This window comes from Oncorhynchus mykiss, chromosome 3 (assembly GCF_057628025.1).
Source record: "Oncorhynchus mykiss isolate SJ-2025 chromosome 3, ASM5762802v1, whole genome shotgun sequence".
Lineage (NCBI taxonomy): Eukaryota > Metazoa > Chordata > Actinopteri > Salmoniformes > Salmonidae > Oncorhynchus > Oncorhynchus mykiss.
Window position 1 is genome coordinate 62445747 of NC_143024.1, and position 15674 is coordinate 62461420.

The window sequence follows — 15674 nt, forward strand, 5'->3', positions numbered from 1 at the left end:
CCTCTCTGATACACAACATGACCAGAAGTATGTGGACACCTTGTCAAATATCTCATTCCAAAATCATGGGCATTAAATGGAGTTGGTCCCCCCTTCGCTGCTATAACCGCCTCCACTCTTCTTGAAAGGCTTTCCACTAGATGTTGGAACATTGCTCCGGGGACTTGCTTCCATTCAGCCACAAGAGCATTAGTGAGTTTGGGCACTGATGTTGAGCAATTAGGCTTGGCTTGCAGTCAGAGTTCCAATTCATCCCAAAGGTGTTCAATGGGGTAGAGGTCAAGGCTCTGTGCAGGCCAGTAAAGTTCTCCCAAACCGATTTTGACAAACTAATTCTGTATGGCCCTCGCTTTGTGAACGGGGGCATTGTCATGCTGAAACAGGAAAGGCCCTTCACCAAACAGTTGCCACAAGTTGGAAGCTCAGAATCATCTATAATGTCATTGTATGCTGTAGCGTTAAGATTTCCATTCACTGGAACTAATGGGCCTAGCCCGAACCATGAAAAACAGACCCAGACCATTATTCCTCCTCCACCCAACTTTACAGTTGGCACTATGCATTGGGGCAGGTAGCGCTCTCCTGGCAGCCGCCAAACCCAGATTTGTCCGTCAGACGGCCAGATGGTGAAGCGTGATTCATCCCTCCAGAGAACGCATTTCCATTGCTCCAGATTCCAATGGCGGCGAGTTTTACACCTCTCCAGCCGACACTTGGCTTTGCGCATGATGATCTTAGGCTTGTGTGTGGCTGCTCTGCCATGGAAACCGATTTTATGAAGCTCCCGACGAACAGTTCTTGTGCTGATGTTGCTTCCAGAGGCAGTTTGGAACTTGGTAGTGAGTGCTGCAAACAAGTGAGTGCTGCAAACAACAAGTGCACTTCAGCACTCGTTGGTCCCGTTCTGTGAGCTTGTGTGGCCTACCACTTTGCGGCTAAGCCGTTGTCGCTTCTAGACGTTTCCACTTCACAATAACAGCACATACAGTTGACCGGGGCAGCTCTATTAGGACAGAAATTTGACAAACTGACTTGTTGGAAAGGTGGCATCCTATCACGGTGCCACATTGAAAGTCACTGCGCTCTTCAGTAAGGCCATTCTAATTGGAATGTTTGTCTATGGAGATTGCATGGTGGTATGCACAATTTTTTACAACTGTCAACAAAAGGTGTGGCTGAAATAGCCACTAATTTGAAGGGGTGTCCACATACTTTTGTATGTATAGTGTACCTCCTTTTAAAGTATCTGATTAATGTCAGCTGAATGCTTGGTAAGTAAAAGCAGGACCTTTCCATCCATTTGTGTGTAGAAGACCAATAATGCTTACAGCCCATCTTGGGACTTGGAAATGTGCGCCTGCTAGCTATAGCATGTGGTATTGATTGCTAGTCTGCTGCAAAGTGCATGGTAGTATGTTATCGGCATTCACCTGGTTTCAGCAGCTGAGAGTCAGCAGTAAATTATGACCTTGGAGAAAGAGGGAGTGAGCTCAGGTTTTAGGTGGGGATTGGAGAAGGTTCCCAAGCAGTGATACAGACACATTTCCTCATCAATTCCCTGTTGCTAGCTTTAACTTGTGCCGAGTTTAACTGATCATGTAACATTCTACATGGGTAAATATATTACAGGAAGTAAAAGACTTTGGAAGGGAAGTACGTCTGGCTGGATGACTTATTCAATATAAATGTTAGTGTGATGGTGTAATCAAAGCCCAATCCCAGACACAGAGTGTCTTATATTACCTGAACAACTCCCATACAGGAGTCCAGGAAGATGGTTCCTTTGGGTTCTTTGGAGATCTTCTCATCCTTGTAGAAGTTCAGGTTGTAAGAGCCGTCACCCAGCTGGGTTAGATGGAAATACCTCCTCTTGAAAGACTAGAAAGTAGAATACAACAATGAAAAACATAATTTCTATTATTAGACAACAAGAGGCATGGTTTTGGCACGGATAATTGCAGCAGCATGGTTTGAAGGACGTCAACAGCCTAATATTGCAAAACTACTATCCGTTTTTCTGAGAAATGGTATTAATGAAAACCAGGCTCCATCCTGCTGTCACTAGAGACACGAGCACTGACTATTCATCATCACTGCACATCTGGCACACTGTGTAATAATAATTACTAATAGAGACAGCTAGTGTCATCACTGTCATTAGGATCACTCACCCTCATGGTGACACTGATGGCACTGTTCATGTTGCCTTTGTACAGCCAGCCATGCTTTGTGATCCCACCTTTCTGGGAACCTAGAGAGGCTGTGTCCTGGAAGACACATGAGCACAGGATCAGACACACTCAAGACTATATACACACACAAATACACACACTGTACCACATCAAAACATCACTCTGCCCACTCTCTGCCAAAACATTACCAAACTGTCCATTTCAAGAGAGGCCCTTGATCCTGTGGTCGAGATAATATTTACAAAAACAGTATAGGAGACATGGAGAATGAGATGAGAGAATGCTAAGTTTAATGTCGGTCTATCTGACTCCAAACAAGCATCCAGCCACACAACAAACCACCTCTATGAACCCAAATAAACAGCCCCTCTCATTGGCTTCTTCACTGAGGCATGACCATATCATCCCAGTTCTCAGGTACCACAAAACCAGCTAAACCATTGGCACAAAGCAAGTATGACTAGACACATGGCTTCCATCTCTATTGCACGGAGACTTCCAGAGGCGTAATGATCTGTGTAAATAAATCGATTAGGGGGGTAGTGAGGGAAGGAGCTGCTGCACCAGTGTTTTACCCCTCGCATGGTCTCCTTCTGGTCCTCGTGATCAGACATCCAGAGTGTTTAAGCCTCCTCTTCGAGAGACTACAGAGGTAAAAGCCATTGTTCCAGACGATTTTGGATATAATTAATGGGTTTTCAAGAAGACATGATTCCTATTCCCTCTCTCGTCCAATAAAATGGCTTTAAAAAGTGTTGGCAGAGAATATTTCCAGTATATCGTCGACTCATATGAGGAGGGTCTGGAAACGTTCAGGGCCTGCTTCCACTCATCTTTCGCTGACCAGAATACGCCAGTCCCTAGGAGAGCTGACAAATTACTTGTGCTTGCTTTCAGTGAACCCCAAAGCTCTGTAAATGTTGCCTGGCAACACCCGAACCAACCAGATTAACTAAACTGCAACCCAGTGCATAATCATTTCATAAAATCAGTGACACATTTGACAATAAACATTTTAACTTTGGTCACATAGCAATGCCACAGGCTGGGGCTATTGTCATTAAACACATGAACAGACTTGGGGCTGAGGTTTCCATGTACTGTATATGTGTGTGAGGATTTATTTGGGGATTTCAGGAGAAATGGCTCACTTCCTTAGCTATCATCTGCTTGGTCCACCTACTTCCCTGCGTGCGACAAACTGAGGTGAGGGGTATGTAGCTGGGACGCTGTTGGCTGCTGGGCTGGGGAGCATTCTTACACAGCTGTGTGGGAGGTGAGGGACGCTCTTACACAGCTGTGTGTGAGGTGAGGGAAAGGGTGAACTGGGAGGGGTCTTGTCATCAGGTAGTCTATCTGATGAAAATAATGCCCCTTCCTTGTCAGATCTAATGTTCACTGGCCCTGACCTCTGGTGACCTGGGTTAGTCTCTCGGCTCAAGAATCCATTTGCCTACATCCCAGTTAAGTGAGCGAGGTCACTCGAATCCCTATTCATTTGCTCATGTATGACATAAAGAAGACATAACAAACAGTATGTGACATATGCAAATGTCAACATGACCCTAACAGTTGAATAGATGGCAGTAGAACATCAGTGTCATCAACAGCCTGAGACTGCCTCCGGTCGTGATCCGCAGAGCACCGTCCCTCTGAGGGTTCTGCAGGCATCAGTGATCCAGCCTCTCTTTAGGGTTGGCTTGAACAAAGGTGACCCCATAGCCTCCCGTGTGTGCACTGACTCGCACAAGCTATTCCAAGGCCAACAAATACTAATTTAGACTGTTCACAGCACAGAATCAGACATCTATAGGGTTCACAGAGCAAAAATGTTTCCAGCTAAGAGTTCAGAGTTGTATAATCAGGCAGACACGAAATGTTCTAAATTAGCTCACAACAAAGAGAGCCAAACTCATGGGCTGTGAGGAGTCTGGGGGCCATGAACACATGGAGCAGAGCAGAGAAGAACCCGAGACCATTTGAGAGGCGGCCAGCTAACCAAAGTCCGGCGGCTAATTACACTTTATACTTCACATTAAAATGTGCTATTTAGACCCAATGACGCTTTCATCTCATGCCGGAGACGTTTCACAACTGGGATTGGAACAGGACAGCCAAATCAGTTCCTAATCTGAATTAAATCACTTAATAAGATCTGGTGCTTGTGTTCTAGGAAAGACTGGTTTCTAGTGCAAAAAAACATCAGATACCGTGGCCATTCTGGCAACGTCAAAGCTGCTGGACTGTAAACGGAGCGCGGAAATCTCGTTTGTCTGTCTGTATGGAGGATTATTTGTTCAGTGCCTCTGAGGTATTTACAGTAAAGACTTAGAAGGAGAAAAGGGTATTGAGGTGATTTGTACATGGAGCAGGTGGTTTATGTTGAGAGTCGAAGGAATAAGCGGCTTAACTAAATTGTTTGTTATTTGTAACCTTCCAATGAACTGTAGCCAGAACATTCACTTACTTCATCTTTATCGACATCTTCATCCACCTCAAAAACATGGACAGCCAGTTTGTCTGGTCTGGACACTTTGCTGTAAAACACAAGGATGTGAATCAAGTTAATCAATTATTATGTTTATCTCATCTCTGAGAGGTCATTCATTGATCTAAGAAATGAAACCCAATGTAATGCGCATGTCCCACTTACATAGGAAGCCTGAACGAATTCACCTCAGGAAAACATTTCCCTCCCCAGACACTGAATACTGACCAAAGGTCTGTTGACATCAATGGCAAGTCTCAAGGTCAGGGCAGCTTTGTTTTGTGTGTAAATTCCAGCACAATGACACTGGAAACCATTGCCCTCAGGGCAGAAGGTGGAATTGATGACACTCTTTGAACCGGGGGTGGTTTCCAAAGTGACTAAATCCCCACATCTTTGGGAATAACCCGAGTGTGGCTTGAGGAAGTCTCTATTGTTAATGTGGGTTAAATCATAAAACCTGCATTTCCTTGTAGACTATCCATGCCAAAATATCCTGAACGATCAGCAACTAAGGCTGATTGAAGATTACCGACAGAATGACACGGGTGTGTGCGTCAGTGGGGGCTGGTTGGAGGAGCTATAAGAGGACTGGATCATTGGAATGGAATGGAGTCAGTGGTTTCTGTACGATTGATGTGTTTGATACTGTTCCATGTTTTCTGTTCCAGCCAATTACCATGATTGGCCTGTCCTCCTATAGCTCCTCTCACCAGCCTCCACTGGTGTGCATGCACTTCAGTGTGAAATATCTTCACAAAGAGGGTAGCTGTTCTAACTTGCCCAGGAGGAAGTCATAACTTGGTTACACATTACATAACATTGTACTGTCTGTCAAGACACCATACTGACAGAGCAAAGGGTTTACTTTGGAAGCTGCCGGAAGTCCCCGGAGTAGTCCTCGTACTTGTAATTAACGACATGCCAATCAGAATTGTAGGTCTTGATGCACTGAAATAAAAAGAAAGACAATCAATGGTTTACAAGTGTAATCTAAGACAGTTTCAATGTTTAGCCTTAAGAAACAGGAAACCGGAAACAAGCACACAACAACCAAATCAGTGTCGGCCAATAGCATCTTTTCAGATAGCTACAGTGCCTTCAGAATGTATTCCCACCCCTTGATGCTTTTTCCACATTTTGTTGTGTTACAGAATGAATTTAAAATGGATTAAATATATTTTTTGTCACTGGCCTACACACAATACTCAATAATGTCAAAGTGGAATTATGTTTTTTGATATTTTTGCAAAAGAAAAACTGAAATGTCAATAAGGATTCAACCCCTTTGTTATGGCAAGCCTAAATAAGTTCAGGAGTAAAACTGTGCTTAACAAGTCATATAATAAGTTGCACGGATTCACTAATAGTGCAATAATAGTGCTTAACATTTTTGAATGACCACCTCATCTCTATACCCAACACATTACATTATCTGTAAGGTCCCTCAGTCGAGCAGTGAATTTCAAACAGATTTAACCACAAAGTCCAGGGAGGTTTTCCAATTCCTCGAAAAGGGCACCTATTGGTAGACATTGAATATTTCTTTGAGCATGGTGAAGTTATTAATTACACTTTGGATGGCGTATCAATACACCCAGTCACTACAAAGATACATGCGTTTTTCCTAACTCAGTAGCCGAAGAGGAAGGAAACCACCAAGAGGCCAATGGTTAGAGTTTAATGGCTTTGATAGTAGAAAACTGAGGATGGATAACATTGCAGTTATTTCACAATACTAACCTAATTGACAGAGTGAAAACAGGAAGCCTGTACAGAATAAAATATATTCCAAAACATGCATCCTGTTTGCAACAAGGCACTAAAGTAAAATAAATGTGCCAAAGCAATTATCTTTTTGTCCTGAATACAAAGTGTTATATTTTGGGCAAATCCAATAAAATGCATTACTGAGTATCACTTTCCATATTTTCAAGCAGTGGTGGCTGCATCATGTTATGGGTATGCTTGTAATCGTTAAGGACTGTAAAGTTTTTCAGGATAAAACAATAATGGAATGAACTAAGCACAGGCAAAATCCTAGAGGAAAACTTGGTTCAGTCTGCTTTCCACTAGGATATGAATTCAACTTTCAGCAGGACAATAAGCTAAAACAAGGCCAAATCTACACTGAAGAAGACAGTGAAATGATCAACATCCAATTTGACAGAGCTTTAATATTTTTTTAAAGAATAAATGGGCAAATGATGCACAATCCAGGTGTGGTAACTTCTTAGAACTTACCCAGAAAGACTCGTGCTTCTACAAATGCTTGACTCAGGTGTGAATACTTACGTAAAATGACATTTCTGTATTTAATTTTCAATACATTTGTAAACATTTTTATTTTTTTAGTTTTCACTTTGTCATTATAGGGTATTGTGTTTAGATGGGTGAGAAATAAAATATATATTTAATCCGTTTTTAATTCAGGCTTTAACAACAAAATGTGGGGTATGAATACCTTCTGAAACAACAGTAACATGTTTTAGGTACTATATGAAGTCCTTTTTTTGAATGCATTGGCTTTCTGAAACTGCCCTTATTCTGGGAATTCTTTGCTCCCTATTCAAATCAGATTAGTACATCTGAAGGAAGGAAGGGGAAGAAGAAGGATCAAAGTGAATGCTCGTCTTGAGCAGATAGTTGGTGGAAATTAAAGCCTTCCACAGGATCTGGAATTAAAGACAAATGGTTCCACAGAGCCCTCTCTCATCAGCCTACACAATTACTTGCTGACTTTACACATTTAAAAAGTGTTTGACGGTAACATGAAGAAACACCGACTTACTTTGTCTCATTTCACATCCTAGATATCAATTTACAGTAATTATCCTAATTGCCTTGAAGACAAATATTGAGACGGAAATGGTAGAGTTTTTCGGGAGAGTCAAATCTACCAACGAGAAAAGGAAATATTTGATGATTAGAGCAGTATGGCATAAATCCTAATTATGGCCCAGCAGTGATGTCTGGGCACTTCAGGAGGAATGCTACAGCCCCACACAAAGTACACTTTCTTATTTCCCATCCACATAGTATGACACTTCACCCCAGACATAAAAGGATCATCAAGTAGGCGTTAGATCAACCCAGTACAAACTGGGAGGGAGTATACTCCTATATCTCTCAGTCTGGGTGAGACACATCTGTTCACTGTTAAAACTTCCAGATTGATATGAACATCCAGAATGGTATTCATACAGAGAGGTGTGTAGTTTACAAGAAATAGTTCGACAAGGGAGTCCTGAGTTGCGGAAAGTCAGTCTGATCAGTGGAGGAATGGAAAAGAGAGAGGGTTGTACTCTGCAGCTGTCCTGCTGATGTCATATTGCACTTAACCAAAAGGAAGTGTTTCTTCATGACTGAAGACAGGACTCCCTAATCTGTGACCCATGGCCTGAGGGGTCAGCAGCCGGTTGCCTCTGGTTTGCCGAGCAGTGCTACAATGGGGGCAGTGTCCATCAAGTGTCCAACTGGCCACATGGGACACAATGACACTAAACCATTGTGTAGCTCAGGTATACTGTGTGTGGAAGATTGTGTGTTTAAGCAAGATGTTAAAATGTCAGACTGTTATTTTTAATTTAACATTTATTTATAAGTAAAGTACAGTATGGGAACAGAATGTACAGTAAGGCTGACATCTGATTTTAAGATACAACCCTACGTGGTTGCAGAAGGCATTTACCAGGCTTGGTACAGGGAGGCACTAGTGTAAACAGTGCTCTGAGAGGATGAAGACCAGAAGGCATTTACCAGGCTTGGTACAGGGAGACACTAGTGTAAACAGTGCTCTGAGATGATGAAGACCAGAAGGCATTTACCAGGCTTGGTACAGGGAGGCACTAGTGTAAACAGTGCTCTGAGAGGATGAAGACCAGAAGGCATTTACCAGGCTTGGTACAGGGAGGCACTAGTGTAAACAGTGCTCTGAGAGGATGAAGACCAGAAGGCATTTACCAGGCTTGGTACAGGGAGGCACTAGTGTAAACAAGTGCTCTGAGAGGATGAAGACCAGAAGGCATTTACCAGGCTTGGTACAGGGAGGCACTAGTGTAAACAAGTGCTCTGAGAGGATGAAGACCAGGAGGCATTTACCAGGCTTGGTACAGGGAGACACTAGTGTAAACAGTGCTCTGAGAGGATGAAGACCAGAAGGCATTTACCAGGCTTGGTACAGGGAGGCACTAGTGTAAACAGTGCTCTGAGAGGATGAAGACCAGAAGGCATTTACCAGGCTTGGTACAGGGAGACACTAGTGTAAACAGTGCTCTGAGAGGATGAAGACCAGAAGGCATTTACCAGGCTTGGTACAGGGAGGCACTAGTGTAAACAGTGCTCTGAGAGGATGAAGACCAGAAGCCGGAGAAGAACCATCCATTTACTTTGGAACTGGATTTCGCTTATCAGTTTTTTGGTCTCCTGGCCTGAATAGATGTTATTGAAGAGAATGAAAATACTCCTGTTGACTGGATGGCGTCCAGTAACGGCCCATAATTCCTACTCCTGCCTGTCCTGAACAATAAAACACCATTGTGTCATAAAGTATGTGCTAGGTGAAATGGAAGTTCAGTTTGGCTGGACACATTCTATAAACAATGGGGAAATCAGAGACACTAAAAGTGTGTGCAGTCCAGTGTGTTTCCATATCTATTGATCTTGTGCAGGCTGCCATATACATCAATGACAGGCCAGAAGCAGGCTGAAGACTGACACTAATGTCTGTATTTATGGTAACTGTACTTATGGTTAATATGGCTGTAGGGTACACTAGCACGTAATGGCACATCATAATGCCAACATCCAACTGTCAATAAAACCACTGCTCTCTCTGCACAAAGGTTCATTCCTGCAGGGTTACTGCACTTGTGGGTTCTTACCTCCTGGACAAACAGACTCTGCGCCTCCTTCACGGCGTTCTCAGGCACTGTGGGGTAGAGAGTTCTTCCTTGGCGCCTCTGAGTCGCAATCTGTGGATGGAAAACAGTTTTATTTAGCTAATTAAATCAAGTACAAGGTCTGACTAGATTATGACACTGGATGAGTGATGCTGTGAAAATGAACTCAAAACCATAAATCACCACAGATAAATAAAAAAAAAGGAAAAAATGAAAGTATACAAGATATCCTTTGGGAATGACAACACAGGACTGCTAACATCATATTTTCTCAGTACTACAGTATGTGGTCTCAGCTGGACATGATTTCCCTGAACACTCCTACAAATATTACTCCATGCCAGAGAAAAGTCTCAGGTCTGTGGAGGTTTCAGGAGGGTAGAGAGGTAGGCAGCGTCAGGATGTGATGCTACGCTACATTGTTGACCTCCAGGCTGGGCCAGGGAACCATGGACAGACACACCCAGGGACTTAGCCTGGCTCTCAGCCACCCAGCCCAGCCATGGGGCTCCCTCCCTGAGGAGTTGGACACCATCTTAATACCACCTCCTTCTGCACCCTCTTGGGTCATGTCCTTCACTCTGCAGGCTTATGGTGGTTGTTTAGTGATGGGAGGGGGAAATACACCACAGACACCCCTAGTGGTATCGACTGTATCAACTTAATACCACTAGAATAACCTGGAACTCAGTGTTTACAATATCCTGTCTATCCACACATTCAACCTAATTTCCCATTCACAAGGCCTCTAACGGGTTAACCCACTCTTAAAATTACACAGAACCCATTTTACTTTCAGAAAGACCGTCTTTAACTAAGACCAATACACATATTTTATGAATCAATTACTCTAAATGTGGGACTCATTTTAGATAGCAGTAATGTTGATATGTCGGCAGATTTATGAAAGGCAAATACTGCTGGAGCTCCCTTCTGTTGTTCTTCATTCTTAATAGGACATGTAAATCCCAGTTAGGAGTGTAACCTAGTTTTAAGCTCCCCTTTGAGACCGGTTTGACATATCTCACTTAAATGGAGATTCCCCTTGATAATAAACTAAAAGAGAGGGTTTTGTAATCCTATCTTCTCTAGCATGTTACCCCGTGGTGATTCCTTTAGCAGAAACCTTTCAACTTTACATCTTTAAAGTAAGGGAAACAGAAAATAAACACTAGGGGACACAGCAGATTACAGTTACCCCACATGAGTGATAGAGAAACAAACTACAGCAAAAACACCAGAGAAGAATAACAAACCTCAACCTTCTCCACTTAACTCATATCATGCTAAAGCCAAACTGGACAGTTCAAAGGTGAACCGTGACAGAAATGTGACTGTGGTACCTGGCTTACAGTAAAGAATAGGTCAAGGCAAATGGGGCAGGAGTAAGGTAAGCAATTCAACACAGCAGTAAATCTCCTGTTCACGCAGCTTTTCCTGAGCAACCTAACCAATAGCTTTAGTCATTATCTCTAGCCTTCAGCAGACACAGTCAGGATTTTTTCCAGCATGCAGAGCAAAGCAGCTCTCCAATTAATCTTGAATTGAGTCACAGACTGTGAAATGAAAAGCCCAATCAGGTTAGTGCAGACGTCATTTTTTTTCTACTCCCCATGCCCAAACAAAGGATGGAGAATAGAAATCATAGACCAAACCTCACCACCCCAAGGTTAATCATTGCACAATGATACAAAACGGCACCACAACAGAAGAGAAAATGTTCTATCTCAAATTCTCTGCAGAAATGACTCCCTTGGGAATCAATGGGATATTATTATGCACTCCACAGGCTTGGTTATAGAGCCTGAGGTCCATTCGGGTACCTAGCCTAAAGGCAGTGGGGGAGTAGGAATCCAGGTTACAGTCAGGGCATTTCAAAGGGAACTCCTGGAGGTGAACAGGTAACTTATCGGTAAAAATACAGTGGCTGTTACAGTAGAGGTTTATTGACAATCAATACAGTGAGACTGGTTGATGTGATGAGTTGACTAACGCTGAGCATTTCTTATTTAACCTTTATTTAACCAGGAATGGCTCATTGAGATTTGAAATCTCTTTTTCAAGAGCATCCTGGCCAAGATAGGCAGCACCAAGTCAATACACAATTACAGACAGACATGAAAAACTACAGGTAATCTAGTAAAAAAATTTTTTTTTTAAATAGAATAGCCTTCTCTCTGAGACTGCCTGGTGTTAGTGCAGCCTAGCCCTGCGCTCCATTCCAGGAATACAATGCAGAGGTCCTATTTGTGAACCTGAGTTCTCTCCTCCATTTCCTCTCTCTAGCCCAGGTTTCCTGCTGGGAGATGACAATCTCACCATAATCTAAGCAGCAGAAACAAACAGGCTTGTAAGCCAGAAGAGTCCAGAGGGAATCATGAAGTGGACCAGAAGAAGCACTGGGGAGCACTAAGGTTGTCACGATACCAGTATCGCGGTACTCAGAGAGAAACAAAACATGTCGTGTCCTCGATTCCCTGAGGAAAACCCTGCTCATTTTGGAAACAAACAGCCTTATGTTGTGACCCAGAATCCCATTTCTCTTTTCCAAGCTACTGCACACAATATTTTACATACAGTAGGTTTTTAAAGGACCAAAGAGTTCAGTCTGCTTTTGCCAATGCTCATGCTATCATAGTATAGCGATACTGGTGACAACCCCATGGAGCACAGTGGAGATCTTTCGTGAAAAGGACAATTCCACAGTGGCGCTGAGAATCAGATTTTTCCCTTAAAATATATGCCAAACAAAAACCATTGATTTCAAAGTTTAACAAACCATACTCTGTTGCAAACTCTATGCACTTTTAACAATTTACACTGAACATTTTTACAAAAACACATTTACTGAAAGAACTGTGCAGATGCAATGTTTGGTAACAGAATTTCGGTAAAATCAGTTTATATGACCATGTTTTCCAAATATGTGTTACATATCTGCTCTAAATTAAGATTCAAAGATGTGTGCAGAAAGAATGGGGTGTCAGCTATGACACGGCACCTCGAGTTTGAAAAAAATCAATTTGTGTTATTGAACAGTAAGTGAACAGGTCCGGTCCGGACCAAATCCGAACCAATCATGGACGTCTATGTATGGGTCAAATTAAGACTGGTCCAGACGTCTGTGGATGTTGAAATCAAGGCCAGGTCGGACTGGGCAAATTACAGCGTCTGTGGATGTCCGATGTTGGTCGGTGCTCAACGCGTGAGGTTGCTGTACATAGGAAATGGAAAGAGAGGGGGGGGCACATGGGTAGAGGTGACAATATATAAATATGAGAGCGAGCGAAAAGAAAGAGAGAGAGAGAGTCCAGACCTTTTACGCTCTTGCTTTGACCGCCAGACGACAGAAAGAGAAAAACAGTCCGGGGAACATAACAGTATGCCAGCGGAAGAGAGGACAGTAGCATGTGGTTTGTGACTATGACCTCCCATTGTAGTCCATTCAAATTGTACTTAATATAATATTCTTTCAAAAATGACCATTAGACTTCTCCCCATCTCATGTTTCCCTCACAACTTCAACTCTTTGAATCCTGAAACTTGAAGGTATACGTAGATTTGATTAAAACCACCCTGCCATGCTGAAGTCGTTCAAATAGAGAGAAATAGGAAGAGGAAAGTGCCTTGCCATTCCTGGGAGTAAATCCAGTGACAGTTTGGAGCTCTTCCTGATCCGCAGGCTTTATGACCAGCGTACATCTCAAGTTTAAGCAGGGAGGGAGGTTCCCTTCCCATTCCCTTCCTCTCTCTTTCCCAGTAATCCCAGACAAATTCCCTAAGAAGACACGTTGACAAAACGTGCTTGGCTCTCCTAATGCCGAGCGCCGTCTGATCAAATCCAGATGAGGTAATGTAAACACCATCTCACAATTTATTTTCCTAAACAGTTAAGTCCCTGTTCTCTCTGAGATATAATTTGATAACAACCTCCAATGAGAGGCCTTGGATCCAGAGGGGGGAGAGAGAGGACATGAGAAACCTGACAGCGGTTCCTGAGCTGAGGCGGTGTCTGCCAACAAAATGATTTACACACCAGCCGAAAACAGCCCACAGACTAGCAGTGTGGTCAAATGAGCTCTGCCGGGTCTGGACTGGATTTATAGGCTGCTATCACTACACAGTCATAGCCTGGGACTTTAATAGCATCAGAAACCTCCCTTCTCTGCCTATAACACTGAATACCCACAATTGAAAGGTCTTGACATACAACCGGATAAAACCACTTGCGTAAGGAAGATCTCAGAGAGTCATGTGACCTAAACAGATGTGGGGCTCAGTCTTCCCAAATGTTTTTCTTCTTCCAGGATCATCACCTGTCGCTCCCCTCACAACGCACCGCTTGTAGTGGATGCAGTACTCATATGTCATGGCCAGAGCAGAGGGTTCCTCTGGAGCACCATGAGAGCACAGCAGACACGGCTGGTCAAGGCCGTGTCACCAAGTTGAGTGGTCCAGCTGTCTGGCCTTCACATACACCCAGCCGGCAAGAGCCCCTGCCCCCCGCCTCAGTCTCCTGCCCAGCTCTCACACCACAATGCTCCCTTTCCCTCACAGCTTTTTGCAAATGCAATACAGAGGTTGTTTGTTTTTTACTGGGTTGATCGCGAAGCATCAAAGACAGGCCAGGAGGTTCTCTCAAAAAGAGCGAGGGCACGATTGCAGTGTAACGTAGTAAACGTAATGAGGAGTTGGATAGCTTGTGAGCCTATAAGTAAGCATTCTTATTTTCTGGCAATACAGCCATTAGACAAAAAAAATGAACACGCTGAATAAATCTAGGAAATCGAACCCTTCTTTAAAATGGTTGATTCTCCAACACATATATATATCATATATTTTATATCATATATTTCTAAATACTTTTTAGCACCACTGTATGTATGTATGTATGTATGTATGTATGTATGTATGTATGTATGTATGTATGTATGTATGTATGTATGTATGTATAATGATATATATATATATATAATGATATATATACAGTGGGGCAAAAAATAAGTATTTAGTCAGCACCAATTGTGCAAGTTCTCCCACTTAAAAAGATGAGAGGCCTGTAATTTTCATCATAGGTACACTTCAACTATGACAGACAAAATTAGAAAAAAAATCCAGAAAGTCACATTGTAGGATTTTTAATGAATTTATTTGCAAATTATGGTGGATAATAAGTATTTGGTCAATAATAAAAGTTTCTCAATACTTTGTTATATACCCTTTGTTGGCAATGACAGAGGCCAAACGTTTTCTGTAAGTCTTCACAAGGTTTCCACACACTGTTGCTGGTATTTTGGCAAATTCCTCCATGCAGATCTCCTCTAGAGCAGTGATGTTTTGGGGCTGTTGCTGGGCAACACGGACTTTCAACTCCCTCCAAAGATTTTCTATGGGGTTGAGATCTGGAGACTGGCTAGGCCACTCCAGGACCTTGAAATGCTTCTTACGAAGCCACTCTTTCGTTGCCCGGGCGGTGTGTTTGGGATCATTGTCATGCTGAAAGACCCAGCCACGTTTCATCTTCAATGCCCTTGCTGATGGAAGGAGTTTTTCACTCAAAATCTCACGATACATGGCCCCATTCATTCTTTCCTTTACACGGATCAGTCGTCCTGGTCCCTTTGCAGAAAAACAGCCCCAAAGCATGATGTTTCCACCCCCATGCTTCACAATAGGTATGGTGTTCTTTGGATGCAACTGAGCATTCTTTGTCCTCCAAACACGACGAGTTGAGTTTTTACCAAAAAGTTATATTTTGGTTTCATCTGACCATATGACATTCTCCCAATCTTCTTCTGAATCATCCAGATGCTCTCTAGCAAACTTCAGACTGGCCTGGACATGTACTGGCTTAAGCAGGGGGACACGTCTGGCACTGCAGGATTTGAGTCCCTGGCGGCGTAGTGTGTTACTGATGGTAGGCTTTGTTACTTTGGTCGCAGCTCTCTGCAGGTCATTCACTAGGTCCCCTCGTGTGGTTCTGGGATTTTTGCTCACCGTTCTTGCGATCATTTTGACCCCACGGGTTGAGATCTTGCGTGGAGCCCCAGATCGAGGGAGATTATCAGTGTTCTTGTTTGTCTTCCGTTTCTT

The 15674-nt window shown here is 43.0% G+C and overlaps 1 protein-coding gene across 4 annotated transcripts in view; it reads right to left on the reverse strand.

Annotated features, from left to right (window-relative positions):
• Positions 1-15674, reverse strand: part of LOC110520150 (dedicator of cytokinesis protein 9) — a 122912-nt gene that overhangs the window by 40941 nt on the left and 66297 nt on the right. For all 4 annotated transcript variants that reach the window (XM_036974532.2, XM_036974525.2, XM_036974524.2 and 1 more), the window contains exons 3-7: positions 9564-9653; positions 5549-5631; positions 4660-4729; positions 2172-2267; positions 1744-1878 (exon numbers count right to left, since the gene is read on the reverse strand). In XM_036974532.2, the coding sequence (XP_036830427.2) occupies positions 1744-1878; positions 2172-2267; positions 4660-4729; positions 5549-5631; positions 9564-9653 (474 nt within the window). The remainder of the gene's footprint in view (positions 1-1743; positions 1879-2171; positions 2268-4659; positions 4730-5548; positions 5632-9563; positions 9654-15674) is intronic.